Source organism: Bactrocera neohumeralis, chromosome 5 (genome assembly GCF_024586455.1).
Source record: "Bactrocera neohumeralis isolate Rockhampton chromosome 5, APGP_CSIRO_Bneo_wtdbg2-racon-allhic-juicebox.fasta_v2, whole genome shotgun sequence".
NCBI lineage: Eukaryota > Metazoa > Arthropoda > Insecta > Diptera > Tephritidae > Bactrocera > Bactrocera neohumeralis.
The window spans coordinates 37,899,218-37,924,420 of record NC_065922.1 but is presented as its reverse complement, the minus strand read 5'-3'; the positions used below and the strand labels follow the sequence as shown (position 1 = coordinate 37,924,420).

Genomic DNA, 25,203 nt, shown 5'->3' with positions numbered 1-25,203 from the left:
GCGATAATAATATCTATGACTTACCCTTCAATATCCAAATCGGTTTCCACCCAAATGTCAATATTTTTAATTACAACATTGTCGCGTTGATTTCCATCGATTTCGGCATTGGTCGAATTGGCTTCCATGTAGAAGTGATAGCTGGGAGACATGCCGAAAGTCTGCGATGGCAACATGATCACATTGAATTTCGCCTATAGTGAGGACAATAATGTAGTTAGAAACTGAATATTTGGTTGACGGTCCTAAAGGTTTACTCACAAATTTCTTCTCCTGCAATGGATTGCCAAGATCACATTTTAGCGTGTAGTTGTTCGTTTCGGAAGGTGCCGAACACGTAATGGGCGTATCACCCTTCTCGACCAAATTTTCAATCTTGATAAAGTCCAAATCCTTTGGCATGACCATGTAGAAAGCAGCCTCGAAAGCATCTTCATTACGATTCGTGACTGTTACTTCGACAATTAGAGGCTTGTGTGAGCCATGTAGGTATTTGTCGACGGTCCTATAGTAAAAAAGATATTGTTATTAAAAGTGGTAAAGCCGATGTAGGATGTTTTCAAATTATGTTTCACGATGTCTGCCGACAATTATACATCTTTTCAAAGTGTTTTCCCCTTCATTTCGGAACACAGTCTTAAGACATACTCTGTATTTTCGAAGTAAGGTGTGGAAATACTTACATAATATCCAACTGTAGATCGGGTATACAGATATTATCCAAACCGCAATTCTTTTGTATATTGATGGCATCACGCAAAATGATCTCGCGATTCTGATCAATAACGGGTTCGAGCAAATCACGTTTACGCCTAATTACGGGAGCCAAAGGACGTCGGCTACGCAGATCATAGCGCATCTCAACTTCGAGGGGTGTTAGCTTGTCCTGCACATTATCCACTAGATAAACAGTCTCATTCCGACAATAAGTTCTGCCATATTGTAAACTAATCGACAAGTTACGTATATTCTTGCCTTCATCGAGCAGGAAGAACATACGCGGCTTCTTCGGTTTCTTGGCGTCCAACACCCAGGACACATCAAAGTCTAAGTTACGCGGCAAATATTCGCCCGTATAACTCCAACAGGTCATAATTTCCGTACATGGCACACGTTTACCATCACGCACCGTCTGACATTTACGATCATCCAAACTGATCAATTTCGATTGGTTGACAAATGAGGTCATCGCATTGACCGCCGCCACAGGACGTGACTTGAAAATGAACACTTTGTCGGAGGCGTAAGCACCCACCGCCAAATCGGGATATGTATTGCCATCCATATCAAGTCCACCGGAAAGTGAAAAACCAAATGTGTGTGGATATGGTGCGCCCTCAACAATATCCTCCGATTTGATAATCTGCGATGGTTTCAATAATGGACCATTCGGTGAACCATGGAAGATGTAAACGACGCCACGACCTTCGGGGCCATCATAGGGTGCACCCACAGCAAAATCACCATAACCATCACGATTGATATCACCAAGCGTGGTGAGCGACAAGCCGAAACGCCCTTTCGTATTGTAACCTTCGCGTATATGCTCGATTGGCCAACGTGGACCCTGGAAGAGTAGGCAAATTTATACATACAGTTAGTTTCTGCTTCCACTTCATCACTTGCTCTTTCAACTATCAATACTCACACTCTCCATTTGCAAGAAGACGTACACGCGTCCCACATCGTATTTACCCTCCACATTTCCCGGTTCGCTATACATCGGCGCACCGATGATTAAATCGTCCAAACCATTGCCATCAACATCGCACGCAGCAAGCGCATAACCGAAGTATTCGCCAATCTGATGGCCAGTGAAATTGAATATATTCGTCATATTCCAATGATTCACCACAACTTTGCCGAGCAAACCGGCACCACGTGGCATGCCGATCGCTATGTCCTCAAACCGATCGTCATTGAAATTGCCAGTGGTCATTGAGTAGCCCAAGTAGGAGTCATCGTCTTGTGAGCTACTCTCGGCCGTTGAGTACACTTGATTTTCCGGACGTGTTACGTCATACGAATATGTTTGACCTATTAAATAACGGTTATTTAGTACATTTTTTCTTGTGTTCTTCGTTTTATATAATTAACTAATTTATTTACAAAGTATCATATATTTCTTTGTAAGTTCTCAAAGCGTTTAGTAAAAGCGTTCAGTTGCTGGTGAAATTTGTGTAGATTAAATATACCGTTATGATGTGCTTCGATGTGTGTGTTTGTAGCTCTGCTACTTTGGTTAGTCGGCCGAAATTGGTAGTTAAGTAGAAAAGTTAGGTCATAGTCACCAAACTAACTGTATTTACGTATAAATTATAAAGTTACTAATTTATTTTAATTATGATAATGTACTTTGTTATAAATTATTTGATGAGTTTTAGTTTAGTCCACAAATGTTGATTTTAACTATGCTTAGATGAGTTTTTATTCGCTAGATATGTTATGAATGAAATAGACTAGTATTTATGGTATATTATATTATATTTCTACGTAAAAAGTATAAAAATGATTAATTTAATTGAAATTGTGATTCTTTTATAAAATAAAAAATATATTTTTTTCACTTTCTCTTCCTTTAAATATTATAAATAATTATGAGCGTTTCAAAGCCGTCGAATATATTAATTTTTATAATCATAAATTAATATTTGGATATGTTGAACAATTGGTCGCATAGGAGAAAGAACGGGTAATATTAAGACTCGATCCAAAATAAGGAAACGAGTTTATTTCGTCTGTTTTTTTCAAATGGTTCATCTCAATTCTTAGTAGTTCTCTCGGCTCCGAAAAATGTTTCTGATAATGACGATTTGATGTGTTCTTAAATAATTTCTGAACATCGTTGTAGATAGGTAGGTAGGAGTGCAGCCCTATCGGGCTCAATTAGCACTTGATGTGCCATTTTGATACACTATTCGTAGAACCTCCTGTATCTGCTATTACTTTTCACCATTTCTCTCAAACCATTTTGAGGTTTCGATGAAACTACTTACGTCCGATATGCTTTTAGTGGAAATCCATTTAAGGTTCGGTGCTTGATGGATTCCAAGTGTTTTGTGTCGGATCTGTGCTAGAGCTGGGCATTCGCAGAGAAAGTGGAAGATTGTTTCCTTGTTTCCTCAACAACGCAACATCGTTGTAGTTTAATTGAAAAACGAAGTGTTTTTCCATAGAAACGCAACAAAAGCGTGACAATTCTTTTCAGTAAGGTTGGGCATTTCATCATGGAAAGATATACGATCCAACAACGTGTCGAAATTATTAAATTTACTACCGAAATTCCGAGTCAGTGTCCTCAACTTTAAGAGCGCTATAGCCAATTTATGGTCGTCACAATCTTCCTGTCATATCCACAATTGAGCGTCTAGTGGAAAAACTTGAATCCACAGGCACAGTACAAAATTTTTCCGTACCAGTGAGACAAAGAAGTGTCTGTAGTGTCGAGAATATTGTTGGCGCTAGCGCATCAATTGAGGAAGACCCAAATCAATCTCTCTCAAGCGTGGGGCATCTCTGTGACGTCGATGTGGGGAACTTTCCGAAAAGATCTTAGCCTATATATCAAAGATCAAATTTACGCAAGAACTGAAGCCGCTTGATCACCAAAATCGTCGTATGATCGTGAATTGGGCTGACCAACAACTTGAAAATGATCCGAATTTTCATCTAAAAATCGTCTTCAGCGATGCGGCTCATTTCTGGCTGAATGGCTTCGTCAATACGCAAAATATGCGTTACTGGTCAGGCAGCAATCCACACGTACTCCATGAGTCACCATTGCATCCCAAAAATATTACCGTTTGTTGCGGTTTATGGGCCGGCGACGTCATTGGGCCGTGCTTCTTCCGTGATGATGAAGACCGGCACGTTAGTGTGAATGACAGTCGCTACCGCTCAATGATAACCGAATAATTTTGGCCCGAATTGGATATTATGGACTCAGACAATATGTGATTCCAACAGGACGGCACTACAAGCCACACAGCGAATGTCACAATGGATTTATTTAAAACGAAGTTTGGTGAACGTGTTATCTCACGAAATGGTCCAGTAAATTGGCCGCCCGGTCGTGTAATTTGACACCGTTAGACTATTTCCTGTGGGGTTACGTCAAGTCTATGAACTATTTCAACAAGACAGCGACGATTGATGAACTTCGTACGAATATCGAATGTGAAATTGCAGCAGTATCGGCCGATTTAAGCTTGAAAACCGTCGGAAAATTGTGTTAAGCCTAGACTTCTGCAAGCGTGGCCGTGGTGGCCATGCGAAAGAAATTGAGCACCATATATATACATTATAATAGCATCGAATTTCACGGGAATAAAGATTTTCTTTGATATCCCAAACCGTTTTCCTTTTATTGAAAAAAAAAAAAATTTGTAGCGCTCTTATTGAAAAACCCGTTCGAAACCGTCTTTTAAAGTAAATCAGATCTTCGCTAAATTTGAGGATCGCTCAAAATTGGCTTTCAATAGTTAACCGAGAAAATAGTCATCACCGATTTAAATGGGAGTAAGGAATCTGAATTTCAATTTCTCTCTTCTCTGAATTTTTGTAATATGATATTTTATTGATACTTCTCAGCAATCTAACTGTGTTGCTTCTGAAATATACTGAGAAATATTCCTCCATTGATTCCAACAGTGTTCAGAGTATATGTTTAACTTCTTAGTATTGATCGGACTTCTTAAAATCATATCCTAAGCCATACTTGTAGTTAGATTTATTCATAATATACAATCAACTTAGGTATTTCGGAAGGACTATAACTCAAAAGTGCTATTATAAATATTGCGATTGAGTTTTAAGAGATCGTGTTCATATAGATGAATACAGGTTATGTTCGAAGTCAAAATTTTAATATTTGACAAACCGGCGGCTTCCAACAAAATTTTTGTTTTGTGAAAAAATGTACATTTCGGAGCGGCTGAATCGAAATTATTATATTAAAAATCTTATTCTTACAAACGATACCTGAAAAATATAGCCAAAAGGGTCGTGTTAAATGTCGGTCGATCCAGATGTTTCGAAGAAAATTTTTTCACCGATTCTGAAAATAGCGTACTGAGCAAAACGCTTCTAAGATTTCGGATAATCGGCTCAACTAAGTTAAAAACTTCGATTAATACGGTCATAACTCAGAAAATAGTTACCGGATCAATTTCAAATTTGCGGAGAATGTTTCCCACTATATTCACGATTTTTTTAAGTCCCAAGTAGATACATATAACCTCTTAACTGAAGACCACTTTTATACTGCATAATATGAAAAAAAATATTTTTAAAACATAACTTTATGGGTTTTCCCTATAATAATCAGTAAACCTCAAATGAAAGAAAACGGTGCACACGACGATGATGATCCACTAACACGTGATATATGGTATGTAGGTGTTCTCAAACAAGAAACGACGCAAAAATGAAGTGATTAATGATTTATTGCAAGCTTTTTGGCGCAGCGTGCATAATTGCAACCCTGAGTCTTACACAAAAGTTCTGCCAACTCTTAAATTAAAAACACCAAATGCCAAACCAGTAAATATGTAAAATTGAAGTTAAAAATTTAGCTTAAAAAATTTAAATTATTTTTTAAAATATTTTTTCTAAAGCACTTAAACCAAAATTATATGTGAAGGGAAGGTATGAAATTTAGAATTTTGAGTTAGTATCGATACCGACAACCAACAACAATGCTAATATGGAGCCACAGAACCCTTGCGTTCAAGTCATTAATATGTATACAGGGTGGTTTGTTCTATGTATTAGAGATATACATTTGTATGTATGTGTGGTTACAAGGCAGACGAGAAGACAATTACAGCAACAGCAACAGCAATGACAACAACAAAAAAGCAGTGAGCAATATTACGCAGCGTTTTTTATTGCAATTACATAAGCCCATTTACATATACAGTTACACTTTTACCGCCTTTATACAGGGTGTCTCTTTATATAATATACTCTGAAGTCTTTACATACTATGTATGAAGTTAAATGATGAAAAACTCATTTGTTTATAAGAAAAGCGATAAACAGAATTTAGAAGAAGCAAAGGCCACTTAATTAACCAAATATTATTTTTGTTGTTAAGTAAGATTATGAGTTTTTTTGTTCTTTTTTGCATTTAATTTATTTTAGTGTTTCGATTATGGTTTTCCTTATAGAATTTATTCTGAGTTTTAGCGCTTGCTTTATGCATAGTTTCTTTACCTCCGGTGCCGAAGGGCTGATAAAATGGCGGCTTATATGGAAAGGTTGCATCTGGTGATATTGAGTAGGCTTGTCCTGTTTTTGAATTGTTTTTGTTTATTTATTTTATATTTTTTATGGTTTCGTTTTATATTTTTTTTTTGTGTTAGTTTTCGTTTTATACATATTTGGTAATATTATTATTTTTTTTAATTAATTTTTTATTAAAAATTTTTTTTAGTTGGTTGTTTTATTTGGTCGATTGGTTGGTTGAGAATAGCACAACAACGAAACAACAACAATTCGCAACACAAGATTGTTATAGAGTTACAGATTTAAGTTGGGTTTGTTGATTTTTTTTTTTTTTTTTTTTTGCATAGTTTTGTGTTTTTTATTTCATATTTTTGTAGGAAAGGGTGCAGAATCGGGCGGTAAACGAGAAGAAAATAAATAACGGCAATAAAATAAATTAATTAATAGTGTACAAAATTTGATAAAAAGGTAGATACATTTAACAGCAAATAATTTAGTAGCAAATATTTGCAAGGAATATTTTGGCAAAGCAAATTTGACGATACTAGGGAGTTGAAATTTTATTTTTTAAATGTTGAAGCTAAGCAACTTATTCACTATTTACTTTGGATGAAATTATTGGAAAGATATGCTAAAAGATTTTATAGCAGTTTTTGCCATAATTTTATCCTTTGCAAATATTTGTGGCAAGATATTTTTAATTTTAGTTTAAATACACATAAATTATTTAAAGTGAAGCCAATATAACATTGAGAATATTTTTAAAATTTGTGTTGTTAAAAAAATTTTCAGTCGTTAATCATACAAATTATATACATACATCTAAATATATATATTTTAAAAATATACAACATAATTATAATTATTAGAGCTTTGTAGTGATAAGAATCCATATTCGAATAAACCCTACTTTTCGATAAATACAAATTAGACGTAAGTTTCATAAAATTATTTAAATAATTTATACTAAAAATTACACATTAATATATCTCGTTTCAAAAAGCTTGCACTTTTCATAAAAGCTGTTAAAAACTTTCATAGAATTTGACAAAAACGAAAAAGCTTTTACTTTACATACAATTTTCTATCAGCTTTTATGTAAAGTGAAAGCTTTTTCTATTGTTTCAAGTTCTGTGAAAGCTATCCTATTCCTATCAGCTTTTATGTAAAGTGAAAGTTTTTCTATTGTTTCAAGTTCTGTGAAAGCTATCCTATTCCTATCAGCTTTTATGTAAAGTGAAAGCTTTTTCTATTGTTTCAAGTTCTGTGAAAGCTATCCTATTCCTATCAGCTTTTATGTAAAGTGAAAGTTTTTCTATTGTTTCAAGTTCTGTGAAAGCTATCCTATTCCTATCAGCTTTTATGTAAAGTGAAAGCTTTTTTCTATTGTTTCAAGTTCTGTGGAAACTCACTTATATTAAAGCTTGATTAAGTTCTATGCTCTTTGGTGCAATGATTTTTTTATTGCTCTACTTTAAAAGTGTATTCTAGTCCAGAAATTTACAAAAAAAAAAAATAGATTAAACACTAAAAAATATCTCCCTAAAAAATTATTTTTTTAAATTTTAAATATTTTCAATGATTTATTCCTTTTAGTGTCGTGATAATTTAGCTGGCTTAGACTAAAACCAAATTTTCAACGCGATTTTCTCGACACTACTTTCTTCGACGTAGTCGTCACAATATCTCTAGTTCCAATCAGTCGATTTAATAAAAATTTGTCATGAATATTCTTTGGATGCCCTTATTTTGTTATGAGTGAATTCGAGAAAGTTAATAAAATAGTTTTTCACGGCTTTTACACCATTTCATGTGAAATTTAGTTTTCGATTTGAGCTGAGTTCATATAATTGATTTTTTATTGGTGAAATAGTAAGTTTTATGCAACAAAATATTTAAATCAATGTGCGAAAAACTAAATTGTTTTCAGTTTCTTCGAAGCTTTTAAATATGAAAGCTCATACTCGTGCATAATCACTTCCCAAAAAAATTATTTTTTCCAATATTTTGCTTTTCCTGAGACTCTGGCATGATTTAAATACAAATTTCACATGTTTCCTGGCATTATGCTGTCAAAGTTTCACGTAGCTTTTTAACACCTGCTCGCGCGATAAACGTGAATACAATTATATGCTTTTAATGCACAGTACATGGCTCAATTCGCTATTTTTTACAGTTTCTTCGAAGCTTTAAATGTGAAAGCTCATACTCGTGCATAACCAGCTCAAGCACGGTAAAATATTTTTATTTCTACATTTTGCTTTGCCAGAGGCTTTGGCATGTTTTAGATAAAAATTTCACATGTCAGCTGGCATTATGCAGTCAAAGCTTTCACATAGCTTTTTAATACCTAATTACGCGATAAATGTGTTTTAAATTATATGCTCTTAATGCACAATATACATGACTCAATTCCCTGCTTTCATTTAAATATTATTACGTTGTAATTCTAAAAGTGCTTATTTTTCGTGAAAGCTCGCGCCACGAAACTTTCATTTTAATATTTATGCTTAGTTTTAAACTTATTTGTAACATATAATTAGTTTAAAATTAAAATTAGACCATAAAATGAGGCCATAAAATCACTTATGCATGCAAGTTTTTTTTTTTTTTGATTTTTAGAAAACTCATATATTTATAAAATCGTTTTCCTCAGTGTATTTTTTCTTATACTTAGTTACATGGATTTTTGAAACTATGTTTTACTTGTCGATATTTTGTCCCTGTTGTTGCACGACAGTACGACGATTATAAGAAGAAAACAACAATAACAACAATAAATACACATGCATTACTAAAACAGCAGGATCACGATAATCGCGTTTTATGCCACAAATTATGCGCTCACGTGATGCGATGCCGCATATAACATATTCGTATAAATGCTCGTACAAATATGGGCAGAAGGAAAAATCGAACTACAACAAAAATAAATTCAATTTCCAGTGTTGGATATTTTCGTTTGTTGCTATTTACTTCCCCCAGCGGACGCATGCGCGCTTAGCTTCTAAGACCGCTTTGAGGCATACAAATACATACATAAATGCATACATTTACAAAGTTTACACCAACAGATACGTAGATACGTAGGCAATACCTGGTTGCGTTTAGTTGTCACAAGCAATCACAAGAAATACTTAAAATCAATTCTAACCACAAAATATTTTACGAATATTTAAGTAACAACTACCGAACATTTAGTTTTAACAGTAATATTATAGAAATATTATAGAATATTTATGAGTTTCTATATGGTATGTTTAGAATAACCCGTTATATGACTTAGACTACGTTTTTACGTTTGGTGTATATGTACTCATCTACTAAATATTTCTATTTGTTTGTCAGTTTAATTTTGTGTGGGTCTGCAGTTTTGGATTTGTATTTAGGTATAATTTTGTTGGAGTTGGTTTTCTAAGGTAAAATATTAAGCTGATACGAAATATATGGTTTCTAAATTATTCGATAAGCTAAACAACTTTTTTATGTAACGATTTTTTTTTGTAAAATAAATTTTCTTATAGAACAATTTTGCGCATTCCACTTGATATTTACTTACTAGTCATACATTAATAATATTCAATACCTTTAAGTATTCAAATTAACTACTTGAAAAACATATTAATAAAATACTTCAGCAGCTATTTTTAACAAACTTCTTACCTTGCCAGTACCAACTGCCGGGCGCACCAATGTACAAACGATCACCGCGCTAGAATTGTCAATAAAATGCGCTTATTATTATTTAAATGAAAATGTAAAAGATTTGCTATATTGTATTATGAAAAAAAAAATAATAATTTCGAAAACATTTTTCAAAACATAAGATTTATACCAGTGCACAAGCCTGTGAAAATGGTAAAAAGTAAAAAACATCATAGAAAAATTAAAGATAAAATATCAAAAAGTAAAGCAAAAATATTTTGCAGGCGATCTGTGGTCTGGAAAACGAACAGGAGGAGTGTGGTCGAATTTTTAAGTTTTAAAAATGGTTTAAGTCAATTCGCGGCAAAACTATGAAAAGAAATTGTATGACAAAGTTGTAGGTAATGAAATAATCTACAAACTTTGCATAAACATCTTTTTCACATAACCTCAACATTTATGTAAACAATTCTTATATTTACACATAAATATCATGACGAAAAAATCCACAAAATTCGGTGCAAACTTGTATGTTTATGTCCCAAATACACTTTATTTGTTTTTTTTTTTAATGAAAGCATTATTAAGGGGTTATTTAGGTTTACGGGTTTAAAAAAATCTATTCTTGTTAATGTCTTAATAAATTCTACAATACCTCTAGAATATCGTGCTATATTTTCAAGTTGATCCGAGTAATAGTTTTGGAGATACAGCCTTGAGAACTTGTGCGCTCGGTCTTTAAACATGTTTTTCTCAAAACTGTGTTTTTGAAGTCGGTTGACAAGATTTTACGAGAACTACTCAACCGATCTTAATGAAATTTTAGACGGGTCTTTGAGATTCAATTCTTAAAAACTTGGCAAAGTATTTTTTCGATTACAACTTTTTGAAAAAAAAAATGTCGCGAAGTTTTCACTAAAAATTTCACTTATCCTGCCAAGGCGGGCGCATCTTTTTTCCGAGGGGTCACGGGGAATGGCGTCGCATTGGGCGAGCTTAAAATATTTTTTCCAAAAATTTCAGAATTTCTTTGTCAATAGCTTATGTTTGTAACAATAAAAAATTCTAACAAAATATTTAATTTTTTATATGAGAAAAAAACTGTGGAAAAAGGCTGTTTTTACCCAAGGAAACCCATATTACCCCTAAAATTGTAGGGGGAACTATATAATTTTGTACTTGATTTGAGAAGTGTGTAACTGTAGACTATTATTTTATTTTTGATCAATATTGTGTAACTAACTTTTGGTTGGGGGAAACTCTACCGCAGTTTTCCCCCTAGATCCGCCTCTGGTTTACACCAATCGAGAGAGGCGAAAGTCTCCTACATGCATTGCAAAATTTCCCGAGAAAAAACGAAAGGCATAAAAATAATTTTTAAGACCAAAAAAGTTACAATTTTAGTGATTCACAGTATGAAAATAATCTCTAGCTCCTCTGATCGCTCCTACTAAATTACTTTACAATAGTTAAAACGAAAATATATCTCATCAAGAGGAACGTAAAAGGTCTTACTACTACGGATGGACACTGCATTTACTCTGCAAAGATCAATTTTTGATTCTTGAAACATTTTCTTACTGCAACTTATAAAACTTATAATCATAAAATGGATATAAATATTTATTGAGAAGCAGTTGAATACTCACAGTGCTTGCTGCCGCACTAAAGCCAGCCTGACAAGAGCCTTGACGATGGTAACCCCAGTTGTCTGTAAAAAAATGACAATGCAATAATTTTTATATACACAGAATAGGCTGTTGTTAATATTATATTATTAATTTGAATCTTAAAATTAAGACATAGGTAGTAAATAATAATTCTAATAATCTTCTTTGGAGTTTCAAGTGGTCAATCCAATGGCAATTTCTCATCCTAACCCAATGCAAAGCAACGACATTCTTGCACATATCTTCTTACACGCTGTTAAATGGTCTTGAGATGTATTCGTATGTACACTTGTACATTTGTATGTCCGAGAAATAACGAAAATATTTGTCATGAACCAAAAGCGCAGGAAATGCATAAAAGAGTTGCTTGAAATGCCAAATAACCAAATAAGGATAATTATTCCTGACGGAATTGAAAGCTGACAAGCTGACACAGGCAATAGGAAGACCGACTGCGTTGCAATAAAATGTTTTTGCACAGATATATGTGCATACATACAGACATATAACTATATATATTTATATATAAGGATTCAGTTTATATTGAGAAGCTTGTGTAGAAAACGCCCTGTTGGGAAACTAAAACTTTTTCGAATAACATAAAGAATATATGCATGATTTTTTAGCTCAGACTGGGCAAACAAAATACTAAGGAACTTTATTTACACAAAAGTATTATCTTAAGACCGTGCCAGTATGGTAAATTTTGTAGAAAATGATTCTTAATACAAAAAGTTTGTTTTACGAAGTTAAGACATATTCCCAATAGGTCTCGAGTTCTTGGGACTACAATTTTCAAAGCCCAAAAATATTTTCTGTTATGGTTTTAAAATAAACAGACAGATGACAAACCGAGAAGACTGCAGGAAATGTCTAGAACAGGGCACCAGGGAAACAATAGAGCATCTCTTGTACACTTGTGCGGCATTGGCATCACGCTGTAAGCAACTGGGATCCCCACGGTATGATACACTAGAGAAGGTATCGATAGTGAGGCCGCAGAGTCCGTTGAAATTCGAGTCAAGTGCAGGCATCCTAAAGGATGACTACTCCTCTTGAACCTAGCAACTGAACTCCATCTGTTATTGCAACCGACCGAAACTGGTCTAAGCATGGCCTATTGGCCTACCAGATTAACCTACCGTAACTTTTAAAATAAAACAGTTATTATCAAATCAGAAAAGCGAATTTAAGTCGAATCAGGGGTAGAAAAAATTTAAGTAACAAACCGAAACCGAAAAAAATACTTGCAAATAGATGATATTTTTCGATCCTCAATTCACTTTTCGAGACAACCATTTTCGTTTTTATCCGAAAATACACCAGCGGTATGAGATTAAATGAATCTGTATTTAGTAAAACAATAATGCGAAAAATCCGCGTTTGGTAATAAAATTTCCGAAATCATATTTAAATCAATTGGATAAGGAGAGATTCAAGTAGTTCTAACAGAAATATCACAAAGCAAAACAAGAGGACGTACCAAATAGCCAAAATACGTAAAATCGCAGCGATTATAAAACGACTCTCTTCATTTGGAGAGGTAATTTCAATCGAAATCTCGAAGAAGACTAATATTAAACATTCAAAAAGCATAACGAGTTACTTCGAGGCACCCTAGAACCGCTATCGGTAGAATGAGAGCGAATCGGTGCTCCCGTATCCTCTTGTATTCTACTACTAAATAGCTGAATAGATTTAGTGATCTCTTTGCCCTCATTAAGGCTAGCCTCTACTTAGTTTTGAAGCATTTAACGGGCCATTGCCCTATTGGTGACCACGCAGTAAAGCTGGGGATCCTACCAGACGCTATCTGCAGAAGCTGCATGGAAGAAATAGAGATGGAAACTACACAACATTTCTTTCTTGACTGTCTCGCGTTTAAGAAGTCAAGACTTAAACACTTGGGAGCGCATACTTTCAGACATGCCACCGAGCTGGCGTTCCAAAACGAACAGAAGTTATTCTATCTATGGCATCACAAAGGACTACATATAGTCCACGTGTGATCTTTGATCAGCCATCTAATATAACCTAACATACTGCGATAATAAAAGTAGCGATAATAAAAATTATCAGACTTGTGGGAAATTTAAAGAGAAATGTAAGCGATTTAAAGCATTCGTAGCATACATTTAGGCTGTCACGTTTTAGTTTGGCTAGTTTCGGGTAATTTTAATGCCTCAACTACCCTACAGGGCACAAATCTACGCGAAAGTGAGCGAGGCGCTTGAGGTGAAGGTGAATGCAACGATTGCGATTGCAAAAGTTTGCCAACACCTTTGCGCCGATTGCAGCAACATTCTAAGTAAGAGACTCAAACAGAGAAAAACCGAACAAGTAAAACAGTGGCAAAAGCAACAACACAACAAAGTTGACAAAATGCGGCAAGCAGCAACAATAGCGGTATTGGCACAGCATTTGCAGTCGCGGCGGCAGTGGCAATGATCGTGCGTCGCCTTTTATTTACGCGATTTCACAGTGCGCTTTGTTGCTATTGTTGCACGCGTTGTGTTTGGCCCGTCAGAATGTTTGCACAACATTGTGCGCGCTATTGTGCCACACCGCGTGCGCGCGCCTGCGCGAAAGATCAAATTAAACGATAACAATTTGTCGCCGAAGTGTTTCAATTTAAACGTTCGCCAGCCAGAACCAAAGGCACAGAGCGGCACCGAAGACGGTGTGTGTAATAAAAAATCACAAGTTTTTGTTTGAATGCCAAGGAGTGCCTATTTAAGGAGCAGACCTTCTGTGCTCCGCCCCGCACTCCACCAACTTTCATGCCTCACTCTCGCCTCGTGTTGTTTGTGCTTGACTTTGCTGGCTTTCCTCGCCGCCTTGAAGCTTTGTGTTGAGCGACCGCTATGGTGGCTTGTGGCTACTGCTTTTAAGTGTTTATTGTTATTGTTGTTGTTGCTGTTTTAGCTTTGTGTAGCGCGCTTTGTGTGCATGCAACGCGGTCGGACGTTTGTGCACGTGGTACACGTTGCGAACTAGCGTAACCTGGACGCGTAAGCATTCTCATTCCCTGTCTTCCAGGCAATGCTACACTGCTTGGCGTATACGTATGTATGTATGTATGTATGGTTGTGTGCGTTCAGTGCGCTCACACATTATTTGTGTTATTATAGTTTTACTGTTGTTTGTTGTTCTTATTGCCGTACCTTGTGCTGCAGTCGCATATAACTTTCCACCATTCAAGAAGGTAATTCAAGTAATTCTCATAATAAAATCGCCCCCGTGTAGAATTTCAATTAGCTTTGTTGTCGAGCATTTTGTTTCACTTTTTTTCTCCACATCGTGGCAACATTTCAAGTCACCAAGTTGTTGTCGCTGTTGTTGTTCAGTTGTTGTCACTGTGTTGTAGTATGTTGTTTGTTGTTGCCATTGCTGTTGTTTTTGTGATTTTTTTTTTTGTGCTAACTTTTTTCGCTAGCCTTGCCTTCAAAGATTCTTTGTAACTATTAGTATGGCATTTGGTGCGTTAAGTTGGTATTTATTGCTCTGAGAAACTTCGGAATGTTCACCAGGTCCATTGCGGCAGTTAGTGGATGCTCTTGGCTCTTGATGCATGTAATTGTGACAATACATTTCAGTATTACTCGTATGTATTAGAAGATCACGGAGAAATTTTCAACTCTAAAATTTTACGTCTTAAAATAACAACAAATCTTTCTCGTCAAAATTTTCGTAAAACTTCTTCATTTATGGGAACATATTCTGGTGTTTTTTGTTTTTTGTACTAAATCTGGCAAAAAACTTTCCATCGATCCGATTTTTACAAGGGTTGATACTTTCAAATGACCTCTGTTAACTATAATTTTTAGTGTTTTTCGTTTTTATTTTGTACGAAAAAAAATTATATTTTTAATGCTGGAAATTTTCAATAGGTAACTCCTTATATATTATTTTTGAGCACGCCTTGTAAAATTTCTCAGTCCACCATTAGATCTCTCATAGATTTTCAGCATTTCATTTCAAAAATATATGAGTATCTTACCTTTTCCATTGGCATGAAAAAGCTAAAGATTGTTCTCTTAAATTTATCAGTCACAATAGTTGTCTGAATTCGACACGCTTTGGATAGCGAATCGAACAAAGAACTAGTATAAGTAAGGAAAACTGGCATAATTGATCGGATAACATAACAAACTACTTAATGGAATAGCCGCGTACTTTTCCGTATTTGATTGAACTGCATAATATGTTTTCAAAAATAATTTTTTAGTAGAGACCACAACTGAAATATATTTTAACGAGTAAAAGTGGTGAATCGAACAAGCAACAGGTATAAATGTATTTATGTTGGCATAATTTTTCCGATAGAATAACGTACGGTTTAATGAAATAATAGAGTTTTATTCCGTAATTGATTAAACTCCACAATATGCTTTCAAAAATATTTTTTTAGTAGAGACCACAACTGAAATGTATTTTAACGAGTGAAAAGTGCTGAATCGAAAGCACCTGACACTAGAAGACTTTGTTGAAACCTTAGACTGAAAGCAGAAAACAAATACCAGCGGATATTTCTTTTTTTATCAAATTTTATTGACCACTGTAAGCTTAATGTTTGAAGTTTGTGCCTAATACCTAGAGGCTCACAGTTTCAACTTCTGGTAGGGATGAAAATGTGAAATTATAGTTCTGCTATAAACGTCGGCCCTTGGTAACATTTTAACAAAACAATTATTTACAGCATGTTTTCTTATGGAAAAAGCTTTTCATGAAATTTATCACGCGTTTTGAAGTGGTATGAACTGCTGGAAGCTTGAATTGTCTAATCAAATTGTACAAAATATATATTTTTTTCTGCTCACACCAAAATATATACGATTTGAGAGTATTAAACTTCTAGCTCACGATTAAAAGATCTTGCGACCTAAAATTTCAGACAGTCACCATATTTTTCGCAGTGTATCAGATATGCGTAATGCTGTTTGAATTGACTTCTTATTACCATTGAAGTAATTTAGTTTTAAATGTGTTAAATTCTATGCAATTTTCTTAAAGAGAGGCTTATTTAAATGTAAGTCTACTTTAACGTCTCTTTTAGGTCTGCTGAAAGTCTACTCGTAATTTAATGGGTTTCACTTTTATACCCTGAACAGGGTATATTAAGTTTGTCACGAAGTTTGTAACACCCAGAAGGAATCGTCAGAGACCCTATAAAGTATGTATATATATAAATGATCAGTATGTCGAGGTGAGTCGATTTAGCCATGTCCGTCTGTCTGTCTGTATATATACGAACTATTCCCTCAGTTTTTAAGATATCGTTTTGAAATTTTGCAAACGTCATTTTCTCTTCAAGAAGCTGCTCATTTGTCGGAACAGCCGATATCGGACCACTATAAAATATAGCTGCCATACAAACTGAACGATCGTAATCAAATGCTTGTATGGAAAACTTTCACATTGGTCAAGGTATATTCACGAAATTTAGTATATGTTATTTTCTAAGGCAACAATGTAATCTCCGTAAGAAATTGTTCAGATCGGTTGACTATAGCATATAGCTGCCATACAAACTGAACACATAGTTACTAACAGAAATGCACCTGTGAAGGGTTTTTAGCTTCGGTGCAACCGAAGTTAACGTTTTTTCTTGTTTTATCATGAATTGTATATATTACATATTACATAGCATTGTACTCTGAAAAATAGGTTCATAGACACCTCTAAGAAGGTCTTTCCAAGTACATATGAGGTCTCATGGTAATGGGAAGGTCAACCGCCTTCCAGTTTTCTATTTGTTTCTTGTTTCATTACGAGTTCTTCGTAAGTCTAACCGTTTCAAAAATGTTTAAGGGAATATTTATGGTGCTTGAAAATCGTTAGACAATTGTTAGGGAGATGCCAAGAGAGCTCGGCATCTCTAGCTAGTCCGCTCGAATGATTTTGGTGGATATTTTAAGTACGAAACGCGTTCTTGTTCGACTCGTTCCGATAAAGCTGAATGTTTTTCAAAAAGGAGAATCGTAAACAGGTCTCTGTGGACATGCTTGAGCGTGCGAATTCCGATCCTAGATTCATGGAGGTCGTTATAACTTCCGATGAGACATGAGTTTGCAAACAAGTCAACAATCATCAGAATGGAGGGAAAACAACGTACCGAAACCAAAAAACCACGACAAAGCCGCTCAAAAGTCAAGGTGATGCTCATTGTTTTTTTTTTCGATAGTCGTGGGTTGGTATATCATGAATTTACAGTCGATAGGGACAGTCGGTCACTAAAGAGCTCTTTGTGTTTTTATTCTTATGCTTAGCTTGAAATTTATTTGACATGGAATTTTGAAGAACAATTTACGTTTTTATTAGCAACTTTATTTATATTGATAAATATATAGAGAAAACTATATCATGCCAACTCCTCTCAGTTATTCGATATCAAATTACTCCCTTAACCACAAAATAAAAATCGATTTAAAATATGTTTAACCAGCGAAAGCCACACATTTAACCCGTCAAAAAGTGACAGCAAAAAGGAAATCCTCGCAAGCAGCTCAAAAAAGTCAAATTGCTGTAAAAATACTTGAGAAAGTAAATTCGATACACTTGCAGGCTTCTTCTCGCCGAATTCACCACATTTGTTTAACGTACCTTGTTGAGTAGTACTGATGATAATGTGTACACATTTGCCACTTTGTACATATTGTTTTGTATATACCATACATATGGACATATGTGTACATACCCTTCCATATACCCATGAAGACACAAATTGTTTGGGAATCCCTTCAAATTGCCGCTGCATTCAGGGTGAATATTACCACAATTAAATGCTATAAAAACTGTGTAATCAAATACCTTGTAAGTGTCAAGTAACGGCATTCTAAAAATATATAACAAATCGACTGCTACCGAAATACTCAAATCACAGGGTTATACTAAGAGTGTATGTGTATTTAACCCTATAAGTGCCGCGGAAAGCCGCGTGTCATTGATAAAAAAATACTTTTCGGATTAAAGCGCATATTTTTAGAAATCTAGGCAGTGCTCATAAATAAAAGACTAAATTACTGAGACGTGCGTGAAACGGAAATTACAAAAGTTGTTGTTTTTGGTTGTTGCAGACAACGACATTGCACTTGACAGCTGTGGAACGTCTAGCGCGTGAGGGCTTGTGGGATTATTTTAAAAATAGATGTAGATTTACATGCTTTGCACTCATAGTATAGAAGTATGCGAGCTGAGGATAACTATGTGTGTATATTAGTCAAAATATTGAGTCCTATTATAAATATTATAAAATAGTATATATTTTTTTGTTGGTAGTCCAAGAATAACATGAATGATATTGTAGTATTATAATAATATTAATACTACCATATACTTTCTCTATACAAGATTCATCTTCCAAAAATCGAAGCAAAATTTTGGAACTATTTGAAAATCTCGGTTTCCCCGAGAGAAGCGAGTAAAAGTTAGATAGGAATATGTATCAATGCATAAGATCCCTTTACTGCAGTAGTAATTAAATAGTTCTAATATTTAATATTTGTAAAAAACAGCCTTTCTCTTTTTCGCTCCTAATTGATTTCTTCGAATACTTGTCTAAAATTTCACTAAAAAGGCATTAGCTGGCATATGATTTAGTAAATGCAAAGATCTCAAAGTAAATATGTACATAGTACATCTTTTGAATGCTCCTTTCTAAGAAAACTAATTTGTTCGGGCACTTGGTTTGAAGAGTGGCATGCGGACTGTTTGACTTTAGCTTATTTGCTAAATGAAATTTCCACAAAATTGCCGTTGACAAACCACAACGAAATGCTAATGGTAATTGCCTGCACTTTTATGGTCTTCTTAAAATGAAGAAATTTACGAAAAGTCATTAGAAAGTAAATGTATGTTTTAAGCTGGAAAATATTATGCTGCAGTACATATAAGTACATATTTGTATATAAATTTGCACTTGCCACATATTTTTTATATACTAAATACTTAACAGCACCTTTAACATGCCCTACAAGACTCAAGTTTAGCGATCATTGCGGTGTTTACCCTAAAACCATACTACTCACTAATACGAATTTACCACATATAAATGTGCTTTAAAATCAACTTAATGAAACAAACTCGAATTTAATGAAAAATTCGGTGTTTAGCTTAAACACTACTCATAAAAGCTGAGTTTATGAAATTAAAGATTTGCTTTTAAATGCTCTTAAGCAGGGAGGCAATAGATGTGGCGGTTCACGGAAAGCGGCTGCATAAGTATAACGGGTATTTTCATAGGGACGCTACAAAATAGTAACAGCAAACGACGCCATATTTTTCCGCTCTTTTGACATTTCTTTTCAATAAGGTTTGCCATTTCATCATGGAAAGATATACTATCCAACAACGAGTCGAAATTATTAAAGTTTACTACCGAAATTCGGAGTCAATGGCCACAACTTTAAGAGCGCTAAGTCCAATTTATGGTCGTCATAACCGTCCTGTCAGTTCAACAATTGAGCGTCTCGGGGAAAAATTTGATTTCACATGCACAGTACAAAATGTTCCCGGGCCAATGAGACAAGGAGATGTCCATAGCGTCGAGAGTACTGCTGCCGCTAGCGCATTAATTGAGGAAGACACATATCAGTCTCTCACACGTCGTTCTCAAGCGTTGGGCATCTCTGTGACGTGCTTTTGACGATTTTTGCGAAAAGATCTTGGCCTATATCATTAAAACTTGAAAAAGTGTTTTCATCGAAAAATTATCTTCAACGATGAGGCTCATTTCTGGCTGAATGGAAACTTCTAGGAAATAGACATGAGAGAAAGGCCGTAACACCTCCTCTGCTTCTCTTCAGACTTATCTAGAACTCGTCTTAGATATCTAGAAGTCACGCAATACAAAGAATTAGATGAAATACTCTAAAAACTCGTTGCTATAGTTTATTGAAATACAATCCTTTTTTTGCATTTTATAATAAGTAGTCAATGTCATACTCACGATAATCAAGTGTGTTGAATTTTTGCAGAGCTTTAAGTAACGTGTGGTTAATAATCAATATTTCAAAAGTTAAACATTAAATTGGGCAGTATTATAATAGCTCTTGGGTTTAACTGAACTATTCTTCTTCAGACTACAATCATCTGTTCATAGTTTTCTATTCAGAACTTAGGCTAAGAGTAAAGGTACCTTCAAGTTTCGCCAGGAAACGCAGTCACTTATCTCAAGTAGTTATTAAGGGGTTACAGGGTTTACGGGTTTCCAAAAATCGATTTTTTTATTGTCTTGTTAAATAGCACAACACCGCTAGAATATTGTCCTGAATTTTCAAGTTTATCCGAGTAATAGTTTTGGAGATACAGCCTTGAAAACTGTGTTTTTGAAGTCGGTTGGCAAGATTTCTCGAGAACTACTCAACGAACCTTTTTTGTAAAAATTTCTGCCAAAAATCCAATTTTCAGTTATTTTTCCTTCTTCCAAGTTCTAAGTTAAAGTTTTAACTAAAAGGTATATTTTTTCACTTTAGATGATTTGCATCATTATTGAACTTTAAGTAGTTATTCTGCCAACGGGGGACGATCCTTTTTCCGAGGGGTCACCGACAATCGCATTGCAATGGCCGAGTTCAAACTAATTTGTTTAAAAAAAAATTCAGAATTCCTTTGTTAATAGTGTATGTTTAAAACCATAAAAATTCTAATAAAATGTTTAATTTTATATATGAGAAAAAAATTGTTGAAAAAAAAAAGGGATTTGAGGATTTAGGGCTTTTTTCATAAGAACTAGAGTCAATGCTACAAATTTTTGCTTTCATCCATTTTTTAATAAGAAGTAAGATAGTATATATTAAATGCCTGAGGTTTATGAAAATCCAAAGAGGAAATAGGCTTTAGGCAATTGTCGTTATTGCTGTTGAAAATCAAGCTTACGGCACATTCTCTTATGCTTTGATTACTTAGTTTTATTAAATTACTAGTGGGTCCGGCCGAGCGTAGCCGTGGTATACATTTTATACTATTAATCATATAATAAATTATTCAATACAGTGACCATTTTAACGAATAAAGGTGAAAACGTTTTTGTCGGTATAAGAATCCAAACGACTAATTTTGAATATGTTCATACAAATAAATGTCATTGGCAAAAATAACGAATTTAAGGCTGCTTTCTCAATATCTGTTTACCAGCCTTTCTGTCCAGTTAATAGAATTGTCAGCTTAGTAGATTGTACTTACTAAACAGCAACAATGTGCATGGCTAATGGACTACTTTTCAGTCTTCATAACATTTCTTTCAATTTTCAAATATATGAAACAAAGAAGCAAAATATCAATAGACGCGAAGATAACTCGAGACCACTTTTCTAATACCACGTTTCAAATTGGCTTATGCGAAGTGTGCAGAAAGCACCGGAATTCGCCTTTTTTTACACCGTTCGATATTGTGCACCTATGCCAAAGCTTGTTCCAATCGTGGAAAAACTTTTCAGACTCGATTTTTGGGATAGCCTTTAGCTCCTTGAGCGAGTTTCATCTATCTTGTAAAAATACGACTTATTTTTGAAAATAGGAGAAAGTAGCACCGTGGCATGGCTGACAAATGTGGAGGCTGGGACATCGTCAAAGTTTTGTTTTTGGTCAAGCATTCATAAAGGAGTAACGAATGTCACAATTGAACCTACTAAACCTGCGCAATTAAAATTTTTAAAATTTTCTTCTGAACACTCCTCAATTATTGGAATGCGTCACAGTTTTAGCTCTCGATTTCGGCTGCCAAATTCTATCAACTGTGTGCACATAATTCAATTCTTATTCAGCGTAACAAATAAAATTAAATTATGAAGTATACTATATGTATATGCCTATATTTGTATATGTAAATCGGGCCAAAACTAAGTTCCACCCAATGTTTATGTCCATATAATAATAATATTTCTCATACTCACTTGTGCGACAGGGTGAGACTTCGTTGAAATGCGTCAAATTCCTGGATGTAAAGCACGTACCGACTGGGTCATAACGCAGTGACTTATTCGGTGTCATTGTATGGAAGACGTAGCGTGGAGCGCAGGCCTTAAAAGAAAAAAGTAAAAAATAACGAGCAGTTAAAAAATATGCAAGGGATATGAAATAAATAAAATAAAAAGTAAAAAATGAATGCGCGAGTTAAATTTAATTTCCATACATAAATAAACGCCGATGCAATTCAAATAAATAACGGTGAAAATATTAGAAGAAAAGTGGGAAACCTCACTTTAGCCCAGACAGCAACCTCAACACCAACATCTAACGCACTCAAGGCGCTGCTGGTCCGCATTGAAATGATTTTTTTTATTTTTTGAGAGATTCCCACTAAAACGTCACTATTTGTTTGCGTCTGCGCATTAAATTGTTTGCGCATTTGTTTACTTATGTGCATATTGGGTGAATGCAATTACTTTTACAAATTTATACAATACGCGTCGGAGTACTTATACCAAAAAGAGTTGAAATGCACAAATGCTTGGCTTACGCGGCGTACGCATCCGCGCCTTATATGGGCCACAGGCGAAAAAATGGGCGAATATAAAAGCAAAACGCTGCAGCATATTTGCACAAAAGGCCCGAGGCAAAGCTTAAGCACTTATGCGTGCACACATGCGCACACTTAAGCATGCAAACATAGCCACATACATATATGTACGTGGATATGTGACCAGTGGCGGGGGATTACCTATGCGCCTCATCTGCTGCGGCGCGCATACTCGAGTGGAGCAGGGTTTTCGGCCTCACGGTCGCGGCACACACGTGAGAAGCATTTGCGCTTTTATTGTTTGCCCACACTGCTCACTTATGTGCGCGGCGCGGCGTGCTAGCTCGAGCTGCCGGTGAGCTTGCCTCCTGACTATTACCTTGGCGGCTGGCGGCTGGCGGTTGAGTGGTGTCTATCCGCTGCATTTCACCGCCGGCTTTGTGCTGGCTTGTAGCTGAATTTTAAGCACTTCATGTCTGAAAATATTTGGCAAAGCATATATGCATATATTCCATGCTGTGCTATGCCTTACAGTTGTCCGTCTGAAATTTTGTAGCTTAACATTTTTTTCCTTTTTGCTGCTCCTGTTGTTTGTTAGACGCTAAAGTGTTGGTGGACATCGCCGTCGTGTTGCGCGCACACGTTGAATGCATTAAAGCGCAAACAGAATTTTTTATTTGCGAAAAAAAAACAAAAGAACAACAACAATAACTGAAATAGAACAGTCCGTTCAGTGCATTGAAAAGACTTTGATCGCTGGACAAAAGCGTTGATGGGCAGTGCACGGTGGTGCTGTGGTGGAGGTTTTGCGACGAAGATTGATTGCGGACTGCAGATTTTGTGGGGCAGTTTAAACACCTAGAGAGGGTTCAAAAGTTTTGCCAGTCAATTCGATTATATAGAGATAATATAAAGTAGAGAGCAGAAAGTCAATTCAAACCGTCAAAAGAAACCACCGGCGAATCTCAATCTATACATAGCTTGTAACATAACATACTCTTTCCCACGAAGTTATATAATGAGAACATACACCCAGGAATGTACTAAAGCATTAGCCAATGGGTTTGGCTGATTTCGAAGTTTAGATATACTATATGTTTCATTCTGCTGTCCTCTACTTTTTGAGTCCTCTATCTAGGTGAATACCAAGATAAGTTACTTCGGTCACATTTTTGGTCTTAGCGAAATTGTAACATGCCCACACTTTTGTTCATTCACATTTATACGCCAGTTGGCTAGCCACTCTTCGAAAGAACTTAAATGCTCCGCTAATATCCTTGAAGCTATAATATCGCATTTGTTACGGCCCATTAAAGCTATGTCCTTCGCAAAGGTTGAAGTCAATACATTATAAGCTCGTGGAAAATCTGCTGTATATATACACTGCCCTGTGGTACACCATCTCTCATCTTTCGTTCATCAGAAATGAAAACTCCTAATTTAACCATAAATTGTTTACTATTTAAATAAGACTCCAATGTTTTATACAATTCGAAAGGTATAAATTTTTAAATTTTTAATAAAAAGCCTTCGTGCCACACCTTATCAAAGCTGAACTATGTACGCCTGAGGAAAGGTGACATCTTTGACAGTAACAAGTTTTCAAATATTTTAGAAAGACTGATTGGCCTGTGTTAGGCCTTTCCGAGATTTATCTTTCAGAACAATCTGCGATTTTTCCCATGCAATTGGATAGTATCCAAAACTAAGAATTGCATTGAAGAACAAAGAGAACACCTCTACAGCAATATTTGGTAATTCCATTAGCATTTTTGGGGTAATATTATCATGTCTTGGCGACTTTTTGGATTGAGTTCTTTTATGAGTCGAACAACTTGTGTTGGGTAAGATTTGCAGCTTAAAGTTTTTCTTTTCTAAGTGGAAGGGAGGCCATTTGTCTGCCATTCTCGTCTTGAACGCCTTTTTTGATTTACAAGCTTTTCTATTTCTCTATTACTGACCAAGCTTATAGTTATTGTTTGGTGTTACTAAGACAGCAGCGTTAGTTATTACATCATTGAGTTCTCTTATTCGTTCATCAATATTTCTTCCTGTATTTATTTTCTACTCAGTATTAACCAGTTTGTTTTATAAGATGTTTGACCCACTTCTGGATCAACGAATAAGGGTTATAAACTTTACGAATATTTTGCTTAAAATTGAAGTTTTTTTGTTAAAAATAATAACTTTTAATTTTTTTGT

General features: G+C 35.1%; 1 protein-coding gene across 5 annotated transcripts in view; it reads right to left on the bottom strand.

Annotated features, from left to right (window-relative positions):
- Positions 1–25,203, bottom strand: part of LOC126759625 (integrin alpha-PS2) — a 97,122-nt gene that overhangs the window by 3,378 nt on the left and 68,541 nt on the right. For 4 of the 5 annotated variants that reach the window (XM_050474524.1, XM_050474526.1, XM_050474525.1 and 1 more), the window contains exons 5-12: positions 22,436–22,562; positions 11,523–11,584; positions 9,892–9,940; positions 6,217–6,291; positions 1,649–2,037; positions 684–1,567; positions 262–505; positions 25–194 (exon numbers count right to left, since the gene is read on the bottom strand). In XM_050474524.1, coding sequence (XP_050330481.1) covers positions 25–194; positions 262–505; positions 684–1,567; positions 1,649–2,037; positions 6,217–6,291; positions 9,892–9,940; positions 11,523–11,584; positions 22,436–22,562 — 2,000 coding nt within the window. The remainder of the gene's footprint in view (positions 1–24; positions 195–261; positions 506–683; positions 1,568–1,648; positions 2,038–6,216; positions 6,292–9,891; positions 9,941–11,522; positions 11,585–22,435; positions 22,563–25,203) is intronic. The other variant, XM_050474527.1, reaches the window with a different exon arrangement.